The sequence below is a fragment of the Papio anubis genome, chromosome 4 (assembly GCF_008728515.1).
Source record: "Papio anubis isolate 15944 chromosome 4, Panubis1.0, whole genome shotgun sequence".
NCBI classification, from domain to species: Eukaryota; Metazoa; Chordata; class Mammalia; order Primates; family Cercopithecidae; genus Papio; species Papio anubis.
Window position 1 is genome coordinate 25,169,049 of NC_044979.1, and position 22,617 is coordinate 25,191,665.

Genomic DNA, 22,617 nt, shown 5'->3' on the forward strand with positions numbered 1-22,617 from the left:
AGAGCAATACATTAGTGAAGATCATGCCAGTAGCTATAATTTCACTCAAATCACAGAATGATACTTTCTACATCATACTATTTCACTTCATGCTATTAATCACCACTACTTATTATGGCCTCTTGGTTCCCAGTAACATTCTTGCCTTGGCCCAGGTGCACCAAATCTTGATGAGGACACTTAAAGGAGCAATGGCAGCATGAGTCTGACAGACACTTGGCTTTTAACAGTTCACCCTCTAAAATAGCAGACAAAACCAGACAGAGATAAGCTTTGGAGGCAGTGAGGGAGAAGGAAGAGCTGCCATTTCTACACTTGTGTTCTCTAGACCAAGACGTAATGAGGCCCAAGCAGGCCCATCCTGAGTATGTGAAAATTTAAGGAGAATAGCCTTCCTACCAGATCAACCTATTCTGGGGTATCCCCAGCAAAGCTACTATTTTCTAAAGTTTGCCATAGTGTATTAAGATGTCCACGACATTGACATCACCCTTCACTAGGCATTAGACACCCTAGCACTCTGATGTGGGCATCTGCTACGTCTGTACTAGAAGCCAGAGGAATCTCCCTGGCTGCTCATCAGTTCCTGCTTGAAGAATTAGTAGTGAACATAAAACAACACAGGGAGAGTCCTGGTGCTATAGAAACAAACTTGAATTTAGAGGATTTTTAATTTAACTTGCAAATGTTAATTATATTCTGTTCACTTGGCAGCATACTATCCATTGACAAGACAGAAGAAATATTCTAGGAGCAAGCACTTTTGTGGAGACTCAATGGCCTGGCCAACAACATGACTTCATGATGCCACCCAAAATAGAGGTTATCAAAAAGTTTTACAGGCTTAGAAATAAAGAAAAACTATTTCTGCAAGAAAGTTCTCATACGTTTTCTGGCCTGAAATACTAAAGTAGGCTAGTTTTACTTTGGTATAGAATCTTCAGCTAACCAAAATATCAAATTCGACAAAACCTAAGAATAACCTAGTTTCAGACGTGGATTCAAAATAGAAATTGCATGTGTCTCCTTGAAAATCCACTCCAGGTCAAGGATCAGTGCTAATAATTTGGTGGATTCTCTTACCTGACAGCAAACGTCAAGCTCTCTCCGCAAGAGGTTAATTTTATCATTATTTAAACATTTATACGGCAGTGAACAAAAGTAAAATGATTTTACAATCTGTCTCCGTTAATCTCCAGAAAAAGAAATCAAGGCACTAAAAAAAGTAAAGTGACTTGTTCTAGGTGTCACTAATAGTGGTAAACCGTATAATCAGAACCCACTGTCCCCATCTGTAGACACTGCTTAGCATGCCAAGGGGTTACACATTTAAGTCAACAATGGCTAAATAGAGAGTTTTGTTTTGAAATGAGATGTGAAAAAAAAATTATTATTTTTTACAGAATCAAAACATCTGGAGGATGGGTTTGTTGAAACTGATCCTCTTCCTTTGCTATACAGAATTCAACAAGGCTAAATATTTTGTGTTTCTAGTGTACCTCAGTCTTTTACACACTTGAAAACACACAGCCAGGGGCAGTTCCAAGAAGGCCAAATAGCAACAGCTCCAGTCTACAGCTCCCAGCGTGAGGGATGCAGAAGACGGGTGATTTCTGCATTTCCAACTGAGGAACCGGGTTCATCTCACTGGGGCTTGTCAGACAAGGGGTGCAGGACAGTGGGTGCAGCACACTGAGCGTGAGCCAAAGCAGGGTGAGGCATTGCCTCACCCGGGAAGCACAAGGGGTCAGGGAATTCAATTTCCCAGCCAAGCGAAGCTGTGACAGATGGCATCTGGAAAACAGGGTCACTCCCACCCTAATACTGTGCTTTTCCAAGGGTCTTAGCAAACAGCACACCAGGAGATTATATCCCATGCATGGCTCAGAGGGTCCCACGACCACAGAGCCTCCCTCATTGCTAGCACAGCAGTCTGAGATCGAATTGCAAGGGGGGAGCGAGGCTGGGGGAGGGGCGTCCATCATTGCTGAGGCTTGACTAGGTAAACAAAGCAGCCAGGAAGCTCAAACTGGGTGGAGCACACCGCAGCTCAAGAAGGCCTGCCTGGCTCTGTAGACTCCACCTCTGGGGGCAGGGCACAGCCAAACAAAACACAGCAGAAACCTCTACAAACTTAAATGTCCCGTCTGACAGCTTTGAAGAGAGTAGTGGTTCTCCCAGCAAGGAGTTTGAGATCTGAGAACGGACAGATTGCCTCCTCAAGTGGGTCCCTGACCTCCGAGTAGCCTAACTAGGAGGCACCTTCCACTAGAGACAGACTGACACCTCACACAGCACAGTACACCTCTGAGACGAAACTTCCAGAGGAGAGATCAGGCAGCAACATTTGCTGTTCAGCAATATTTACTGTTATGCAGCCTCCGCTGCTGATACCCAGGCAAACAGGATCTGGAGCGGACCTCCAGCACACGCCAACAGACCTGCAGCTGAGGGTCCTGACTGTTACAAGGAAAACTAACAAACAGAAAGGACATCCACACAAAAACCCCATCTGTATGTCACCATCATCAAAGAGCAAAGGTAGATAAAACCACAAAGATGGGGAAAAAACAGAGCAGAAAAGCTGAAAATTCTAAAAATCAGAGCACCTCTCACCCTCCAAAGGAACGCAGCTCCTCGCCAGCAGTGGAACAAAGCTGGACAGAGAACGACTTTGATGACTGAGAGAAGGCGGCTTCAGACCATCAAACTTCTCCAAGCTAAAGGAGGAAGTTCGAACCCATCGCAAAGAAGCTAAAAACCTTGAAAACAGATCAGACAAATGGCTAACTAGAATAACCAGTGTAGGCAAGTCCTTAAATGACATGATGGAGCTGAAAACCGTGGCACAAGAATGACGTGATTAATGCACAAGCTTCAGTAGCTGATTCGATCAACTGGAAGAAAGAGTATCAGTGATTGAAGATGAAATGAATGAAATGAAGCAAGAAGAGAAGTTTAGAGAAAAAAGAATAAAAAGAAACAAACAAAGCATCCAAGAAATATGGGAATACATGAAAAGACCAAATCTACATGTGATTGGTGTACCTGAAAGTGAGGGGGAGAATGGAACCAAGTTGGAAAACACTGCAGGATATTATCCAGGAGAATGTCCCCAACCTAGAAAGGCAGACCAATATCCAAATTCAGGAAATACAGAGAACGCCACAAAGATACTCCTCAAGAAGAGCAACTCCAAGACACATAATTGTCAGATTCACCAAAGTTGACATGAAGGAAAAAATGTTAAGGGTAGGCAGACAGAAAAGTCAGGCTACCCACAAAGGGAAGCCCATCAGACTAACAGCAGATCTCTGGGAAGAAACTCTACAAGCCAAAAGAGAGTGGGGGGCCAATATTCAACATTCTTAAAGAAAAGAATTTTCAACCCAGAATTTCATATCCAGCCAAACTAAGTTTCATAAGTGAAGGAGAAATAAAATCCTTTATACACAAGCAAATGCTGAGAGATACTGTCACCACCAGGCCTGTCCTACAAGAGCTCCTACAAGGAAGCACTAAACATGGAAAAGTACAACCAGTACCAGACACTGCAAAAATATGCCAAATTGTAAAGATCATTGATGCTAGGAAGAAACTGCATCAACTAACGAGCAAAATAACCAGCTAATATCATAATGACAGGATCAAATTCACACATAACAATATTAACCTTAAATGTAAATGGGCTAAATGCTCCAATTAAAAGACACAGACTGGCAAACTGGATAAAGAGTCAAGATCCATCAGTGCACTGTATTCAGGAGACCCATCTCATGTGCAGAGACACTTATACCCTCAAAATAAAGGGATGGAGGAAGATCTACCAAGCAAATGGAAAACAAAAAAAGGCAGGGGTTGCAATCCTAGTCTCTGATAAAACACACTTTAAACCAACAAAGATCAAAAGAGACAAAGAAGGCCATTACATAATGGTAAAGGGATCAATTCAACAAGAAGAGTTAACGATCCTAAATATATATGCACTCAATACAGGAGCACCCAGATTCCTAAAGCAAGTCCTTAGAGACCTACAAAGAGACTTAGACACCCACAAAAAATAATGGGAGACTTTAACACCCCACTGTCAACATTAGACAGACCAACAAGACAGAAAGTTAACAAGGATATCCAGGAATTGAACTCAGCTCTGCACCAAGCGGACCTAATGGACATCTACAGAACTCTCCACCCCAAAGCAACAGAATATACATTCTTCTCAGTACCACATCGCACTTATTCCAAAATTGACCACATAGTTGGAAGTAAAGCACTCCTCAGCAAATGTAAAAGAACAGAAATTATAACAAACTGTCTCTCAGACCACAGTGCAATCAAACTAGAACTCAGGATTAAGAAACTCACTCAAAACCATTCAACTACATGGAAACTTAACAATCTGCTCATGAATGACTACTGGGTACATAACGAAATGAAGGCAGACATAAAGATGTTCTTTGAAACCAATGAGAACAAAGACACAACATACCAGAATCTCTGGGACACATTTAAAGCAGTGTGTAGAGGGAAATTTATAGCACTAAATGCCCACAAGAGAAAGCAGGAAAGATCTGAAATTGACACTCTAACATCACAATTAAAAGAACTAGAGAAGCAAGAGCAAACAAATTCAAAAGCTAGCAGAAGGCAAGAAATAACTAAGATCAGAGCAGAACTGGAGGAGACAGAGACACAAAAAAAGCCTTCAAAAAAAATCAATGAATCCAGGAGCTGGTTTTTTGAAAAGATTAACAAAATTGATAGACTGCTAGCAAGACTAATAAAGAAGAAAAGAGAGAAGAATCAAATAGATGCAATAAAAAATGATACAGGGGATATCACCACCAATCCCACAGAAATACAAACTACCATCAGAGAATACTATAAATACCTCTACGCAAATAAACTAGAAAATCTAGAAGAAATGGATAAATTCCGGGACACACACACCCTCCCAAGACTAAACCAGGAAGAAGTTGAATCTCTGAATAGAACGATAACAGGCTCTGAAATTGAGGCAATAATTAATAGCTTACCAACCAAAAAAAAGTCCAGGACCAGACGGATTCACAGCCGAATTCTACCAGAGGTACAAGGAGGAGCTGGTATCATTCCTTCTGAAACTATTACAATCAATAGAAAAAGAGGGAATCCTCCCTAACTCATTTTATGAGGCCAGCATCATCCTGATACCAAAGCCTGGCAGAGACACAACAAAAAAGGAGAATTTTAGACCAATATCCCTGATGAACACTGATGCAAAAATCCTCAATAAAATACTGGCAAACCGAATCCAGCAGCACATCAAAAAGCGTATGCACCACGATCAAATGGGCTTCATCCCTGGGATGCAAGGTTGGTTCAACATACTCAAATCAATAAATGTAATCCAACATATAAACAGAACCAAAGACAAAAACCACATGATTATTTCAGTAGATGCAGAAAAGGCCTTTGATAAAATTCAACAGCCCTACGTGCCAAAAATTCTCAATAAAATAGGTATTGATGGGACGTATCTCAAAATAATAAGAGCTATTTATGAAAAACCCACAGCCAATATCATACTGAATGGGCAAAAACTGGAAGCATTCCCTTTGAAAACTGGCACAAGGCAGGGATGCGCTCTCTCCCCACTCCTATTCAACATAAGTATTGGAAGTTCTGGCCAGGGCAATCAGGCAACAGAAAGAAATCAAGGGTATTCAATTAGGAAAAGAGGAAGTCAAATTGTCCCTGTTTCCAGATGACATGATTGTATATTTGGAAAACCCCATCATCTCAGCCCAAAATTTCCTTAAACTGATAAGCAACTTCAGCAAAGTCTCAGGATACAAAATCAATGTACAAAAATCACAAGCATTCTTATACACCAGTAACAGACAAACAGAGAGCCAAGTCATGAGTGAACTCCCATTCACAATTGCTTCAAAGAGAATAAAATACGTAGGAATCCAACTTACAAGGAATGTGAAGGACCTCTTTGAGGAGAACTACAAACCACTACTCAGTGAAATTAAAGAGGACACAAACAAATGGAAGAACATTTCATGCTCATGGATAGGAAGAATCAATATTGTGAAAATGGCCATACTGCCCAAAGTAATTTATAGATTCAATGCCATCCCCATCAAGCTACCAATGACTTTCTTCACAGAATTGGAAAAAACTACTTTAAAGTTCATATGGAACCAAAAAAAGAGCCCGCATTGTGAAGTCAATCCTAAGCCAAAACAACGAAGCTGGAGGCATCATGCTACCTGACTTCAAACTATACTACAAGGCTACAGTAACCAAAACAGCATGGCACTGGTACCAAAACAGTGATATAGACCAATGGAACAGAACAGAGCCCTCAGAAATAATACCACACATTTACCACCATCTGATCTTGGACAAACCTGACAAAAACAAGAAATAGGGAAAGGATTCCCTATTTAATAAATGATGCTGGGAAAACTGGCTGGCCATATGTAGAATCCCCTTCCTTACACCTTATACACAAATTAATTTGAGATGGATTAAAGACTTAAATGTTAGACCTAAAACCATAAAAACCCTAGAAGAAAACCTAGGCAATACCATTCAAGACATAGGCATGGGCAAGGACTTCATGTCCAAAATACCAAAAGCAATGGCAACAAAAGCCAAAATAGACAAACAGGATCTAATTAAACTAAAGAGCTTCTGCACAGCAAAAGAAACTACCATCACAGCGAACAGGTAACCTACAGAATGGGAAAAAATTTTTGCAATCTACTCATCTGACAAAGGGCTAATATCCAGAATCTACAAAGAACTTAAACAGTTTACAAGAAAAAATCAAACAACCCCATCAAACAGTTGGCAAAGGATATGAACAGACACTTTACAAAATAAGACATTTATGCAGCCAACAGACACATGAAAAAATGCTCATCATCACTGGCCATTAGAGAAATGCAAATCAAAACCACAATGAGATACCATCTCACACCAGTTAGAATGGCGATCATTAAAAAGTCAGGAAACAACAGGTGCTGGAGAAGATGTGGAGAAATAGGAACACTTTTACACTGTTGGTGGGACTGTAAACTAGTTCAACCATTGTGGAAGACAGTGTGGTGATTCCTCAAGGATCTAGAACTAGAAATACCATTTGACCCAGCCATCCCATTACCAGGGATATACCCAAGGATTATAAATCATGCTGCTATAAAGACACATGCACACATAAGTTTACTGCGGCACTATTCACAATAGCAAAGACTTGGAACCAACCCAAATGTCCATCAATGTTAGACTGGATTAAGAAAATATGGCACATATACACCCAGGAATACTATGCAGCCATAAAAAAGGATGAGTTCATGTCCTTTGTAGGGACATGGATGAAGGTGGAAACCATCATTCTCAGCAAACTATCGCAAGGACAAAAAAACAAACACCACATGTTCTCACTCATAGGCGAGAACTGAAAAATGAGAACACTTGGACACAGGAAGGGGAACATCACACACTGGGGCCTGTTGTGGGTGGGGGGAGGGGGGAGGGATAGCATTAGGAGATATACCTAATGTAAATGACAAGTTAATGGGTGCAGCACATCAACATGGCACATGTATACATACATAACAAACCTGCACGTTGTGCACATGTATCCTAGAACTTAAAGTATAATAAAAAATAGAAGCAAAAGGAAAAAAAAACACACAGCCAACAATATGACACACTTGTCACCAAGCAGGTGTCATTTTGGAAGGTGCTGCTGCTCAAAAGGGCAAAAACATGTATTTCTATTATCACAGTTTCAAAAAGAGTGTAAAACTGAAAAAGGAGTGCAATGGTGTGTGGTCACAGGGCTGACACCAGGGAAAAACTATGACACCCTGTTACTATCACAGCTATAGCCTTGTCTCCTCACTGTCTGTCTTCAGACAAACACACTGAGACAAATGAGCCTTCCAACTAAAGGATGGGTTCTGGCTGCTAGGGGAAGCCCAAGTTCCAGTGGGAAAAAACTGTTGAAGTCATTAAAAGATCAAAAATTATTCTCTCCTCCAAGAATTAACTTACTATACAAAGAATTTAATATATAAGGAACATTTCAACTTTTCAGCAGGAAATGTTTTCCATTCAAAGAAATGCAGAAATTTGAACTCTAAACACTTATAACTCTATTCATCATAATATCCCATCACCTTCATTCATGCTGTTACATACTTAACTAAAGGCTTCTAGTATTCTGTTCAATTATTTTGTTCTCCAGGAATGATTTCTAACCTAAAGAACATTCCTCCAACAAGTATACGAAAACTAAATCGGCCCCATGTGTAAAACTGTACATAGAAACTTAACCAAAAATTTTCGTCCTAAACCCTCCATATAAGTGAACATTAAATATTTCCTAGCCAGGGCTCTCCTGCGTTCAATGTATTTTTTTCTGTTCCCCAGTACTCAGCACATAGTTGATCACAATAATATAACACTAAACCATCATTAAAATATCTGTCATATTGGAAACTAGGCTGGCAGATGGACCATATCATCTTACAGATTTTCTAAAAGACTCTGAAAAGGTTTAGAAATCTTCTCCCTTCTTTGTATTCCTTGACCATACACCAAAGCCTGTCCTGTTTACTTCACTATTAAACAATACCTCAAGTAATTTATGCATAGACTCTCCATTGCCTACAAAATAGTTTGCCTGCCTTAGTCTCCACCCTCTCTACTCAGTCCTTTTCACTCAGTCCTTTTCATTACTACTACACTAATCTTCCTTCATCTCATCATATTCCAATACAAATCTCCAAAGGTCCCATATTACCTATAGCAAAGGTCCTCAAACTTGAGTGTGCCTAAGGATCACCTGAAGGTCCCGCCCCCAGAGTTCTTGTTTCAGTCAATCAAAGGTGGGGATAAAAATTTGCATTTTTTAATATGTTCTCATATAATGCTGATGATGGTCCAAGAGATATACATTGAGAATCACTTACCCAACACAATGACTTCCAAATACAAGATCCTAAACAAATATATCAGAATCACCTTAGGTGCTAAAAAACAGAATGTAGTCCTTATCCACAGCAACTGTCATTCATAGGGTGTAGGATGGAGCTAAGAATCAATCCCTAGATAAGTCAAATGTGTAACCAGGTTCAGAAACTATTACTCTAAAGATAAATCACAAACCACTTAGATAACCCTAACAGCTTTTCACAACCTGCACCCAAATCTACCTAACCAAGCTTATAGTCAGATCCACAAAGTAAACCTTCAGTTAGGCTACACTCTTCTTCTTATCTATCCCTGAATATCCTTGTCTATTCATTCCTTTTTTGCCGCTTGCAAATATTATCTCATTAGCCTTTCCACCTACTTGGAGTGCCATTTCCCATCTCCTCTACCTCTACCAATCCTCCAAGGATCAACTCATCATCAATCTCCAAAGCCTTTCTTGGGCCATTCAATATGTCTCAGAATAATAACATTACATATTACATCTACTATTCTTCTTACATTCAGCAGCATTAGTCCATCTGTGTGTCTGTGCCATTGGCCATCCAGTTTATTGATAGGTATATAGCCTAATATTACTCAGTACTGTATAACCTGAAAGAATTCTGAGAGAACTAGAAAACATGGAAACCTAAAAATAATTTAAAAGTTATATAACAATTTTGATTGCATAGCAATTACCATTTAAAATATTTATATGAACCTCTTATTCAAAAATGCTCTGTGCTCAAATTTATAGGACAATAATAAAGATGAGTAGAATAGACAGTTAAGAAACAATCAACAACAGATTAACTCAAGTCATGACTAAGGCCATTCTTCCACAACATGCTTAAGAAAAAAGGGCAGAAAAGTAGATAGTTAAAGAGGAGAAGAAAAATGGGGAAACAGAAAGCAAGCAAAAATGCAAAGAACACTGCCATATCTTGGCCTCAGAGCAATTAAACAAAACACATGAAATAAAATGTTATTTCTATGTCAGACCTCTCACCTTTCACTAGAACAGTTTCAGTTCTATGTTCCTTCTCTGTCAAATAGCTTATGCCATTGGTACATGTATGCATTAACATGGAACAGTAACAGCACTGCCAAGTGTATAATTAATTTGGAGACTACAAGTTTCTGACAGATATAACACATAATTGATACCTCTTTTAGTGTCTTAAATTCATCTTGTCTACTTTCTCTTAAACTATAAAATTTCCAAGGATCCATATTTTAGAAAAATAATAAAATAAAGATCATGGATCCACGATAAAAATAAGTCATTTCCAAAAAGTAGATCGGTACCCCCAGGCTAGGCCTAGAGGTAAGTGGGATATGAGGAGTGACTGCTAATAGATACAAGATTTATTTTGGCATAGATGAAAATGTTCTAAAATGATATGATTGTGATGGTTGTACAACTCCATAAACATACTACAAAACCACTGAACTCTATAAATAGGTAAACTTTAGAGCATGTAAATTATATTTCAATAAAGCTGTTTAAATAAACAACTAACTCATTCCATAACTTAGACAGAATCCCCAAATCACTCATTTTAAACTATATGTATGAAACGTATAACTCATTTAATAAAACAGAAATACCTATTTTTAATCTGTAAATTTCACCTGTTAATTTCTGACGGAATTTAAAGTTGCTTAGTTCATTACAATCATTTTTATCATGAAATAATGGGTTTCGTTTTCAGTTGTACAGGAATTATATACATCTGACAATTACAAAGTAAGCAGAGTTAGGGAAGACATGATATCTTACTTTGTTCATAATCACAGCTAATTCCTCATGGTAGTATTCTAAATAGGATTCTAACAGATTTAATAATTGTTTTCAGTTTAGAACATAAGTAAAAGCCAAAGATAGGGGGGTCATAAAAAGTTATTCAGAAACTATTTTATGACCTTGCCATAAGTAAAATTACATAGTCCATAACATACTTTCTAGGCCTTGATGTATTCAAGTTCTAAATGTCTAAGTACTATAATACAAATAATTACATTTATATATTCTCATAATGTCTGATGTATTTGTGTAATACTAGCTATTTTTATTAGTATTTCATGGTATATCTCTTTCTATTCTTATATGTTTAATCTTATGTTTAAAGTGTATCTTTTAAACCCAAAATGACAAACTTGAATTAAAAGGGGAGAGATACATATTTTTCAAAAGTACTACTACCATAAAAGAGAAAAAAAAAAGACTATAAATATTCAAGTTTAAAGACAACTAAATGAAATACCTGATCCTAAACTGGTTTCTCTACTGGAGGGGCAAAAATACTGCAGTATAGAACATTACTGGGTCCATTGACAAAACAAGAATATAGACAGTAGAGTATATAACTTGCTGTCAGTTTTTCAAAGAGAAATGCATGTGTGTGTCCATATATACACAGAGAAAACAGGAAAAAAGTGGTAAAATGTTAAGAACAGCTGAATCCAAATAAAGAGGTATATGGCTCTTTGTACTATTCTTATTCTCACAACTTTTCTACAATTTTAAAATTATTTAAAATTTTTTAAAGTAATAAAATATCATAAAATGCATCTCTTGAAACAGCATGGTTGGATCTTGGTTTTTTTTAAATCCAGTATGATCTCTGTCTTTCAACTGGAGTATCTTGTCAATTTATATCTAATGTAATTATTGATATGGTTGGTGCTAAGTCTATCACCTTGCTTTTGGGTTCTATTCATCCTATCTTTGCTTTTTTATTGTTTCTTTCTTCCTTGTTCTTTTTCCTCCTTTCCTTTCCTCTGAATTAATCAAAAATATATTCACTGTTCAATTTTATCCCCTCTACTGGCTTCTTGGCTATGTATCTATCTCAGAATTTTAATGTTTGCTCCAGGGATTGAAATAGGCATCCTGAACTTATCATAGGCTACCCTAAACATTATACCACTTCATGTATTATATAAGAAATTCACAACAGCATGGTATCATTTACTCCCATCTTTTGCGTAATTATTGTCATATACTGCCTTCCAAAATATATTATAAAACCCACATATACCATGATTGTTTTTGACTTAGACAGAAATTTTAAAAATTCTTTAAATAAAAATAAATCAAAAAATGCGGAGGGGGGAAGCATTTTATTTTTTTGTCCACATATTCGCCATTTCTGGCCCTACTTACTTTTTTCTGCAGATCTAAGTTACCATCTGGTATTATTTTCCTTCAGCTTGAAAAAAATTTTTTTTTTTTTTTTGAGATGGAGTCTCGCCCCGCCGCCCAGGCTGGATGGAGTGCAGCGGCGCGATCGCGGCTCACTGCAACGTCTGCCTCCCGGGTTCAAGCAATTCTCTGCCTCAGCTTCCGAAGTAGCTGGGATTACAGGTGCCAGCCACCACACCCGGTTAATTTTTTTGTGTTTTTAGTAGAGACAGGGTTTCACCATCTTGGCCAGGCTGGTCTTGGACTCCTAACCTCGTGATCCACCCGCCTCGGCCTCGCAAAGTGCTGAGATTATAGGCCTGAGCCACTGTGCCTGGCCGAAAAACTTTCTATAACGTTTATTTAAGTGTAAGTCTAGTGGTGACAAATTCTTTAAGTTTTAGTTCATTTGAAAATGTCTCTATTTCAGCTTCATTTTAAAGAATATTTTTGGTCAAATATTGTCAAATCCTAGATTGACAATTAATTTTTGTTTCTTTTCAACACTTTTGGAATGACATACATTGACTTCTGGCTTGCATTGTTTCTGATGAGATGTCACTGATAATTTTTATCACTGTTTGCTTGTAGGCAATATGTTTTTCTTCCTCTGGCTATTTTTAAGATTATTTTCTTTGGTTTTCATAATGTGCACATGTATGTTGATTTTCTTTGTGTTTTGTTGTTTTTTTTTTTTTTTTTGAGACGGAGTCTCGCTCTGTCACCCAGGCTGGAGTGCAGTGGCCGGATCTCAGCTCACTGCAAGCTCCGCCTCCCGGGTTCACGCCATTCTCCTGCCTCAGCCTCCCGAGTAGCTGGGACTACAGGCGCCCGCCGCCACGCCCGGCTAAGTTTTTTTTGTATTTTTAGTAGAGACGGGGTTTCACCGTGTTAGCCAGGATGGTCTCGATCTCCTGACCTCGTGATCCGCCCGTCTCGGCCTCCCAAAGTGCTGGGATTACAGGCTTGAGCCACCGCGCCCGGCCCATGATTTTCTTTGTGTTTATCTTGCTTGGGATTTGTTACGTTTCTTGCATCTGTGCGTTTATGTTTCTCAACAAATTTCAAAACTTTTCAGTCATTATTTCCCCTGATATTTTTCTACCCCAATCTCTCTGTCCTCTCTCCTTCTGTACCTGTAAACCACATAATTGTTAAGCTGCATAATATCCTTGAAGATATTATAGCTTTGTTCATTTTTCTTTTGTCTATTTTTTTCTCTGTGCTTTGATTTGGATGGTTTACATTGATCTATCTTCAAATTCACTGATCCTTTCTTCTACAATATGTTATCTCAGCTAAATCCATCTGGTGAATTTTTCATTTTATTATTTATTTATTTATTTATTTATTTGAGATTGAGTCTTACACTGTCACTCAGGCTGGAGTGCAGAGGCACAATCTCGGCTCACTGCAACCTCCACCTCCTGGGTTCAACCAATTCTCCTGCCTCAGCTTCCTGAGTAGCTGGGATTACAGGCGCCTGCTACCACGCCTGGCTAATTTTTTTGTATTTTTAGTAGAGACAGGGTTTCACCATGTTGGCCAGGCTGGTCTTGAACTCCTGACCTCAAATGATCCACCTACCTTGGCCTCCCAAAGTGCTGAGATTACAGGCATGAGCCACTCCTGGTGGGTTTTTCATTTTAGATATTTATTTCTATCAACTTTTTCATTCTGGTTAAGAGTCACATTTTCCTGCTTTTTAACAAGCATAATAATTCTATGCCAGACATTGCGGGTGCTTTGTTATTGAGAAACTGAATTATGTTGTCTTACTTTAGAGAGAGTTTTCTTCTATCAGACAATAAATCTACAGGTGGATCAAGATGCTGAAATAGAGGCTTGGTTTGGGGCTTTGTTGTATGAGATCTATGGTAGCCTGTCTTCTACTCCTAGAATGGCCCTACTCATAAGGTGTGACCTTTCTGAGGTCACAACTGAAAGCACAGTATGTTCAGCAAGCTCTCCCCACACTGGCTGGTCTGAGCTCCAACACTGCTGAGAAGCTTCCAACTTCTAAAATCTTCATTCAGCTCACAGTCCCACAGTAGCTGTTTTCTGCCAAGCCTTGTGGTGTACACAGCTTCATATCTGACCAACAGGCTAAGAGTTTGGAAAGTATTCACGAAGAAGATGCAGGGATGAAGGTAGAGCTCACCTAGTGTGTTCTTTTTTTCTCAGTTGACTGTGCTTACTACCTAAGTTGCTTACAGCAAAAGGTAACTTCATCAAGAAGAAAAACAGAAGTCCTTAATTATAATTATTTCTAATCTAGCTTTAAAATCTATTATCTTATTTCATACTTAAACAGGGATATGAAAGGCACACATTATTTACATAGGACGGATGAGCAAATCAAGATGCAAAATGTTAAATAACCAGCCTCCAACCCATAAAGATATTTTATTCAATACACAAATATTCACCAAGTACCTACCACAGGCATGGTAATTGACAAAGCAGTAAAAAGAACTTAGAGAATATAGTTTCAACCAATATTATTTCTACTGAACCACCAGTAAAGCATATACACTGTACCAAAAGTTGTCTAACGAATGAGAAACCAGGAATCAATCATTCAATCCACCAAGAACATGCCTACATTCTAAAAAATGACTATAATTTACATTCATGATTTACTTTTTTCTGCAAAGACTCCTATTTGCCATGGAAGTAATTTCATTCCTACACAGTTATGTTTTCCAATTCCCTACATATACTTAATTTTTTTCATATTAGCAGATACTATCTAACTAAGTTACTTCTATTTAGTCATGTCAAACTTGCTTCAGCTAACTCTTAATTATATTTCTAATTTCCATCTGGCCAAATCAAATATATTTTGCTCACACATGGAGAAAAAATACAATACAATTTCTAAATATCATTTCAGCAGCATCATACCAGAGAGTAATATCATTCCTCTAATCTTCAACAAATCAAGCAAAGTGACACATTTATACTTCACAGATCTGTTCTCATCTCTCAAAATAAGCTCTTGCTCTGTCATGTAACCCAATATATGCACAAGTTGACTCTAAGGAAATAGTCAACAAAATTAAGCTACATACATGTTTATAAAATAATGCTTAAGAACATTTTAATATTTTTTACCTTAATATATGACTAATTCCAGTGAAGTAAAGTATACTATAACAGAAAGACAGATACTATACATATTGAGAATATGCTTCTGTTTTTAAAGTCCGCCAAAAAAAAAAAAAAAAAAAGAAGTCTGTTAAAAGGTTTTTTTTTTTGTTTAGATGGAGTCTCACTCTGTTTCCCAGGCTGGAGTGCACTGGTACAATGGCTCACTGCAACCTCTGCCTCCCAAGTTCAAGCGATTCTCCTTCCTCACCCTCCTTAGTAACTGGGATTACAGGTGCCCACCATCACACCCAGCTAATCTTTGTATTTTTAGTAGAGACAAGGTTTCACCATGTTGGCCAGGCTGGTCTCAGACTCCTGACCTCAGGTGATCCACCTGCCTTGGCCTCCCAAAGTACTGGGATTACAGGCATGAGCTACTGCACACAGCCTGTTAAAAAGTATTTTGAAGATGGTAGAAGTTAATGCCATCAGCAACATCACATTCAAATGCAAGCATTACTTTCTCACCCTGTTGATGACTCTCAAGGTAATGTTTTAGGTGGCTTGTTGTTGCTGTTGCTGTTGTTATTCTAAACTGTTACTCTGAATCAAGACGACACCCTTTGTAAAAGGCTCTTACCTGTAGAACATCTTGGATCTTCACCCATACATCTGCCATGTCATACAGTTTGATGTCTTCCTGCTGAGTCAGTGGAGTCACTACAGTGTCCTGCAGGTATCCCAGGACCACAGAGTGTGCAGTGGCTACAGCATTAAACTTGTCAAACAGTAACTCCAGCAGTTCTAGAAGCAACCTAGTGACATAAACAAATAAATAACATTGACACATACATACAAGCAGATAAATGGCTTACGGTGACCTGCAAGAAAAACATCAAACTAAAGTAGCACTCTCACTCTACAATGTAAACAGCATAAACATTAGATTTCAGCAGATGTGAATTCAAACAACTGTATTATCTTAAGCAACTCTTAAAAACTTATCTAAGCCTCAGTTTCCTCTGCTATAAAATGGAAATGATGTAAGAATTTTAAAACCAATTGTAAAGCCCCTAAACCAGCAACAGCATCTCAATAAACATATGTTGCCTCTGTACCGTAGCTCACTGATTACAATACTACTACTATGTATTCATATAGGCAGCTTCTCCAAGGAATGCACGCATTTCAGACAACAGCTCAGATGTAACACAGAATATGCTATTCCCAAGCAATAAATTAGGCACTTTGATAAGCATATTAATCCATTTAGTCAGGGAAAGCTGCGCTTACTACAATCCAAACGCATGGCCCGAGATGCCTGAAAAAAATATATACACCTGCCAAGCAATCTGACTTTCACCACAGGGAGAAGCTCAGGCATCCACATTATCTCATTCATCATAGTGAGATATGCTGGACACACATTATTACATCAATTTTATATACTCAAGGACACAAAATAAGGTTGCAGTGCAGCTAGGCCTAGAACAAAAGTTGATTTCCATGTCAGTACATTTAGCCACCTACCTCTCACTACAGTTCTAGAATGTAGATGTATCTTTAGAAATAGCACAAAGATTTATGTCAGAGATGCAAAGTAATTACTCTACCACTGAGACTTACAGTTTCAATGATCACATAGGCCTGGAATCATCTTTTCCTCCTCTGAACCTGTATACTATTTTGTCCTGCTTTTAAGGAACTTATCACGTGAGCCTCACATATGTGGCTCAATAAATGTCGGTCATATTTCTTTACATATAGATATTTTACCTCACTTCTCCATTATTAATCTTTCAGAGTAGGCACTGCTTTATACATCTCTGAATACTTAGGAGCACTTAGAACAATAATTAGCAAATACTGTTGAATGAATTTAACACGTATAGGATGAACAAGTACAGAAAATTTTGCAATGTGAGCTTTATTGCATATTTTGTGGCTCTCAGCTTGTAATTCCTAAATATACTGATAAACCAACTTGGAAAGTTGAGAAGGAAAGCAAAAGAGCTTGTCAGCAGTGTCAATTAACAAGGTTTTATTACCATAAATAAGGGGTTATAACTACAATCTCATCAAAACGTACAGCACATTATCTATTCTACGGCTTCTTTACTGCCCAATTATTGTAATTAATGTGCCAATGTGACAGCCCATAACTATCTTCTGGTAAAACCATAATATCTATTTGACACTGTAATTCGGATGAGACAAAATCAATAGAATTTATGTAGTACTCCCAGCCTAGAATATACATACATAATCCAGACGTTACACATTGTATTTATAAATAGAAGTCATTCTACCTTTTGATTGATGATTCTTTGTAATCCTTTAAAGGTCAAATTCATATTTATACTCACGTATATCTAAAATAATTCTTCTTTCTCATCTGTGTTATTGAAGAACTACTCAAATATTAGCAGAGATACATACAAGATACAGAAACATGTGTCTAAACATACCAACTGAAACACTTAATGTGGTGCAGGGAAATAAGCCGTATAAAACTGGTATCTGGCAACATACAGATCAGTAACTTAATCAGTAAATACCTGATTCAGTGAAAGTTCTCCTTTTCCAACAAAGATTTATTCTAGGTATGTAAGACTGTGGTTCTCAAATATGAATCTACAGATTTAATATGTTTTTGAGTGGTGGATAGCAAAGTATGAATAATATATGGACTTTTCACAAAGGTAAATTTATTTAACATTACATCTTTTGTACTCTCTTGATAGGAAAATCTTAGTTATTTTCTGCCATGAATGGCAGTTATGTTGCCAAATGTCCTTACTGGAGAAAATTAAAACTTAATGTATGTTAACGTAAATGTTGGGGTATCCAAAACATGGTTTGAAATCATATTGATCCATGACATTCAGATGCCTGAGGTACACTGGTGTCTAATGTCCCAGTGGCATGAAGTTCTAGATACAGGATTGTGAACCAGCAGCAAAGTTTTAATGGAAAAGTGGCTCCTCTTGTTAGGGGTGCTGTTATCTGGTTATCTGCAGAGCCGATGAGTTCCACAACTGCATACCTTGCCTGTCAGTCAAGGACAAGAGCTGCTCAGCAGCCAGGAGCAGTGCTACATTTAGGAAAAAAAAACCCAGTAGAGAATAGAGGTGTAAGATGAGATTCACAGTATCTATTAACATCTTGGAAATAGCCATCTCTTAATAAAATGCTGACACAGTTCCAGCTTCTGCCACTCCTGGAGGCTCAAAGCCAAAACAGGCCTGTTCCTATAGTGTGGCCATCACAGCCACAGGACAGGCTACACAGGGAGGAAGGAAAGGAGATGTAATAGTAGCTAGGAGACAGATCACAAGTGGTGACACTCCACTTGCAGCTCTACCTATTTTGAGACCTCCAGCCATTTTAATGGGAGGAAAGCTCTCTTCCACCTTACCAAAGCACAATGGTGTCATGTTATTTAATAAAACCCACAGCTCTCACACCAAAATTTAAAATGTTTGTGCTTCAAATGATACCATCAAGAAAGTAAAAAGGCAATACACAAAATGAGAGAAAATATCTGTAAATCATTAATCTGATAAAAGACAAATCTAAAATCTTACATTCGTAATAAAAAGACAACTGAACTTAAAAATGGACAAAGGATTTAAATATCCATTGCTCCAAAGAATATATATGAATGGCCAATAAGCAAACAAAAAGATCCTTAACATCATTAGCCATCAGAGACATGCAAATCAAAATCACAATGAGCTAGAACTTCAGTCCACTAGGATGGCTATAATCAAAAAGCAAAGCAATAGAAGTATGAGTAAGGATGCAGAGAAATTGGAACTCTCATACAGTGCCAGTGGGAATGTAAAATGGTACAGCCGCTTCGGAAAACACTTTGGCAGTTCCTTGGGACATTAAGCATAGTTACCATATGGAGCCAGTGATTCCATTCCTAGCTCTATACCAAAGAGAAATGAAAACATACGTGCACATAAAATCTTGTACACAAATGTCCTTAGCAGTGTTATGCATAAAAACTCAAAGGTAGAAACAATCCAAATATCCATCAACTGATAAATGGATAAATAAAATGCAGTATATTCATACAATGGAATATTATTTGGCCATAAAAAGGAATAAAGTACTGATACATGGTACAATCGGAATGAACCTTGAAATTACTATGGTAAGTGAAAAAAAGTCACAGAAGACCATATATTATATGATTATGGTAATATAAAATATTCAGGATAGGCAAATTTATAGACACACAAAATATATTAGTGGTTACTCAGGCTGGGGGTGGGTGGGAACTGACTGATAAAGTATATGGGATTTGTTTTAGGGAGGACATAAACTTGCTGGAACCAGATAGTGGTGACGGTTGCAAAACTCTATGAATATACTAAAAACCACTGAATTGTATACTTTCAATAGGTGAATTGTGTAGCAGTGAATTATACCTCAATATAGCTGTTCAAAGAACAGCAGCTGTGGCTCTGAGTGGGGAGAGGGAAGATCCAACACCTCTCTAACAGTGAAGAGGAAATACATAAAATAGTGAAAAATGAAACTTGGCATCTCAAAAACCGAGGTGTTGTGAAAGCTGATTCCTTTACATTCTTACTACCAGGAGGACATCAACTTTTCTCTTTTAGTTCACTTGGTTTTTTGTTTGTTTCTCCTTCTTAAATAACACGTAAGAAACAACAGATTTCCATTCTTTCCCAGCACTGACACTTCCTACATCTTTCATTATGAAAAAACTCTCCCAACTTCTCCAAGTATCCCCACCTGCAAAGCGAAACTATTAATTAATAACTGTTCTAAGAGACTCACAACACTGCTGGAAAAATCGAATTAGAAAATAGAACTAGCTGAGGTAATGGTACAATTCTAAAGAGAGGGGAAGGTTCAGGTTTCCTTTGTCTGAAATTCTGGCTTGAGCAACACTGAGGAGAATGGTTAACCTTTCCTGTGTGAAAGCAAAATAAATCTTGGGACCCCAAAATCACTAAGACAAAGGGAAAAGTCAAGCTGGGAACGGCTTAGGGCAAACCTGCTTCCTGTTCTATTCCTTAAAAAAATAGCTACTAAGATTTTTTTAAAAAGCTACATACCTCCCTCACGGTTTGTCCACACGGAAATTCCTTGTGGACAAAGAACAGACAGAACTCAACGTCATGTCTCTGGTCACTGAGATAAATTTGTATCTGATTGCTTCCTTTGGAAAGGCTAATCAGAAACTCAAAAGAATGCAACTGTTTGTCTCTATCTATGACCTGGAAGCCCCTCCTCGCTTCGACTTGCCCCACCTTTAGGGATGAAACCAATGTATATTTTACATATATTGGTTGATGTCTCATGTCTCCCTAAAATGTATGAAATTCAAAATAAAAATAAACAAGCTGTGCCCTGACCAGTGTGGGCACATTTCATAAGGCCCTGAGTCTATGTCATGGCTACGTCCTTAACCTTGGTAAAATAAACTTCCTAAATGGTTGAGACCTGCCTCAGACACTCTTTGGTTTATGCTTGAGAGAGGTGGGGGGAGAAAGAATTAAAGTGAAACCAGAAATCTGGAAGGACGCCGGGTGCGGTGGCTCACGCCTGTAATCCCAGCACTTTGGGAGGCTGAGGTGGCGGATCACCTGAGGTCGGGAACTGGACCAACATGGAGAAACCCCGTCTCTACTAAAAATACAAAATTAGCTGGGCGTGGTGGCACATGCCTGTAATCCCAGCTACTCAGGAGGCTGAGGCAGGAGAATCGCTTGAACCCAGGAGGCGAAGGCTGGGTGAGCCAAGATTGCACCATTGCACTCCAGCCTGGGCAACAAGAACGAAACTCCATCTCAAAAAAAAAAAAAAAGAAATCTAGAAGGAGAGATGTTGGGTTTTTATCTGGATATGTTAAGTTTAAGGTGTATATCCTTAGGTAGTCAGATATGCAAGTCTGGAGCTCAGCAGAGAGAATGATACTGGAAATTTTAAAAGTGAAAAATATTTGAGGAGATGAGATCACTCGGGGATAATATGCAGAATAAGAAAAGCAAGTGAGGTCCAGGACCAACACTCCAGGAACGAGTATCATTAAAAAGATGGTTAGAAAGTAACTAAAGAGGAAGAAGGAAGCCAGGGAACATTGCAGAGGACAAAAGAGGAGAGAATACCAGCAGAGTAAAAGGCTATGGTAAGGCTAAGAGAGAGAAATTTACAACTTAAGGTCCCCAGTGACCTTGACAAGAAGGGTTTCAATGGATCAGTGAGTGGAACTCAGTAGTGGGATAAGCAGTGAATGACTAATAAGGAAAAAGAAACCAAAGTCAACCATACGTTGTCCCTCACCAGCATGTACACTCCTTTAAACAGAAAAGGAGAAAGGAAGACAACGCTCCCCTGATGCAGCAAAGAATAAAAGACATTAGGAATCTTCACATAAACAGGATGTAAATCTGCACTAGCTTGGCCCAATTTAAAGCTACCAGAAATAAACTGAAATATGTTGTTAATATTTATACACACTCTCTGACTGCCCACAAGATTGAGAAAGAGCTGTTTGCCTTTAGCTGGAGACACACTGAGGATGAAAACACAACGCCCCATTGAAATCATTCCCTGCCCCACTCCCACCACAAAATATTAAATAAAAGAAATAAAACATTATGTTGCAGCTAGCTCAGTTGCTTACATCCTCCTAGGATCAAGGTTTTCACCACTGATCTAAAAAAGACAAAAGAGTGGCAAGATCATGAAATTATCTCATGATTCCTTAAACTGAATTGAATTAGTAAAGGCCCAAGAACCTTAGAGATTTTAATTTCAATTAATTGCGATTTCTACCCTTCAGAAAAAAATAACACACATACCCCTCTCTCACAAGTTATTTCTAAAGTCACAAAACAGTATGTAGTAATACTCAATACAGCATCACAGTTGGTGAAAGAAAATATTAATCCTGGATGGCAATGTGGTATAAATGCCAGTTAGAAACCTGGACTTGAATACCAGCTCTCTAGACTTCTCCAAATTTCAGCTTCCTCAGAAATTGACTGTGAGAGCTACATGCAAAAATATATATGAATGTAACACTTAAAACAACAGCAAATTAAAAGTAACAATGAATTAATTCCTGTATCTTTAACATTTACCATCTAGAGGGAAAAGAGATAAGAGATACTCTGGATGTTTCTAAGGCCTAGCGCATCTCTCTCCTTCTTACAGCTTGGTTAGTAAAGTCCTGCTTATATTCTACAATGATAATTCTGTATCATTCTAATAAAAAGCTCCTCTTTGATTAAGTTAGGTGATTTCAATTTCTGGCACTTATAACCAAAAGAGGCCTAATCCATAGAGTAAGAGCTAATTCTCTCTTTCCT

At 38.1% G+C, this 22,617-nt stretch overlaps 1 protein-coding gene across 10 annotated transcripts in view; it reads right to left on the reverse strand.

Moving 5' to 3' along the window:
• Positions 1 to 22,617, reverse strand: part of EXOC4 (exocyst complex component 4) — an 818,008-nt gene that overhangs the window by 679,072 nt on the left and 116,319 nt on the right. For all 10 annotated transcript variants that reach the window (XM_017957173.2, XM_021935349.2, XM_017957174.2 and 7 more), the window contains one exon: positions 15,900 to 16,074. In XM_017957173.2, the coding sequence (XP_017812662.2) occupies positions 15,900 to 16,074 (175 nt within the window). The remainder of the gene's footprint in view (positions 1 to 15,899; positions 16,075 to 22,617) is intronic.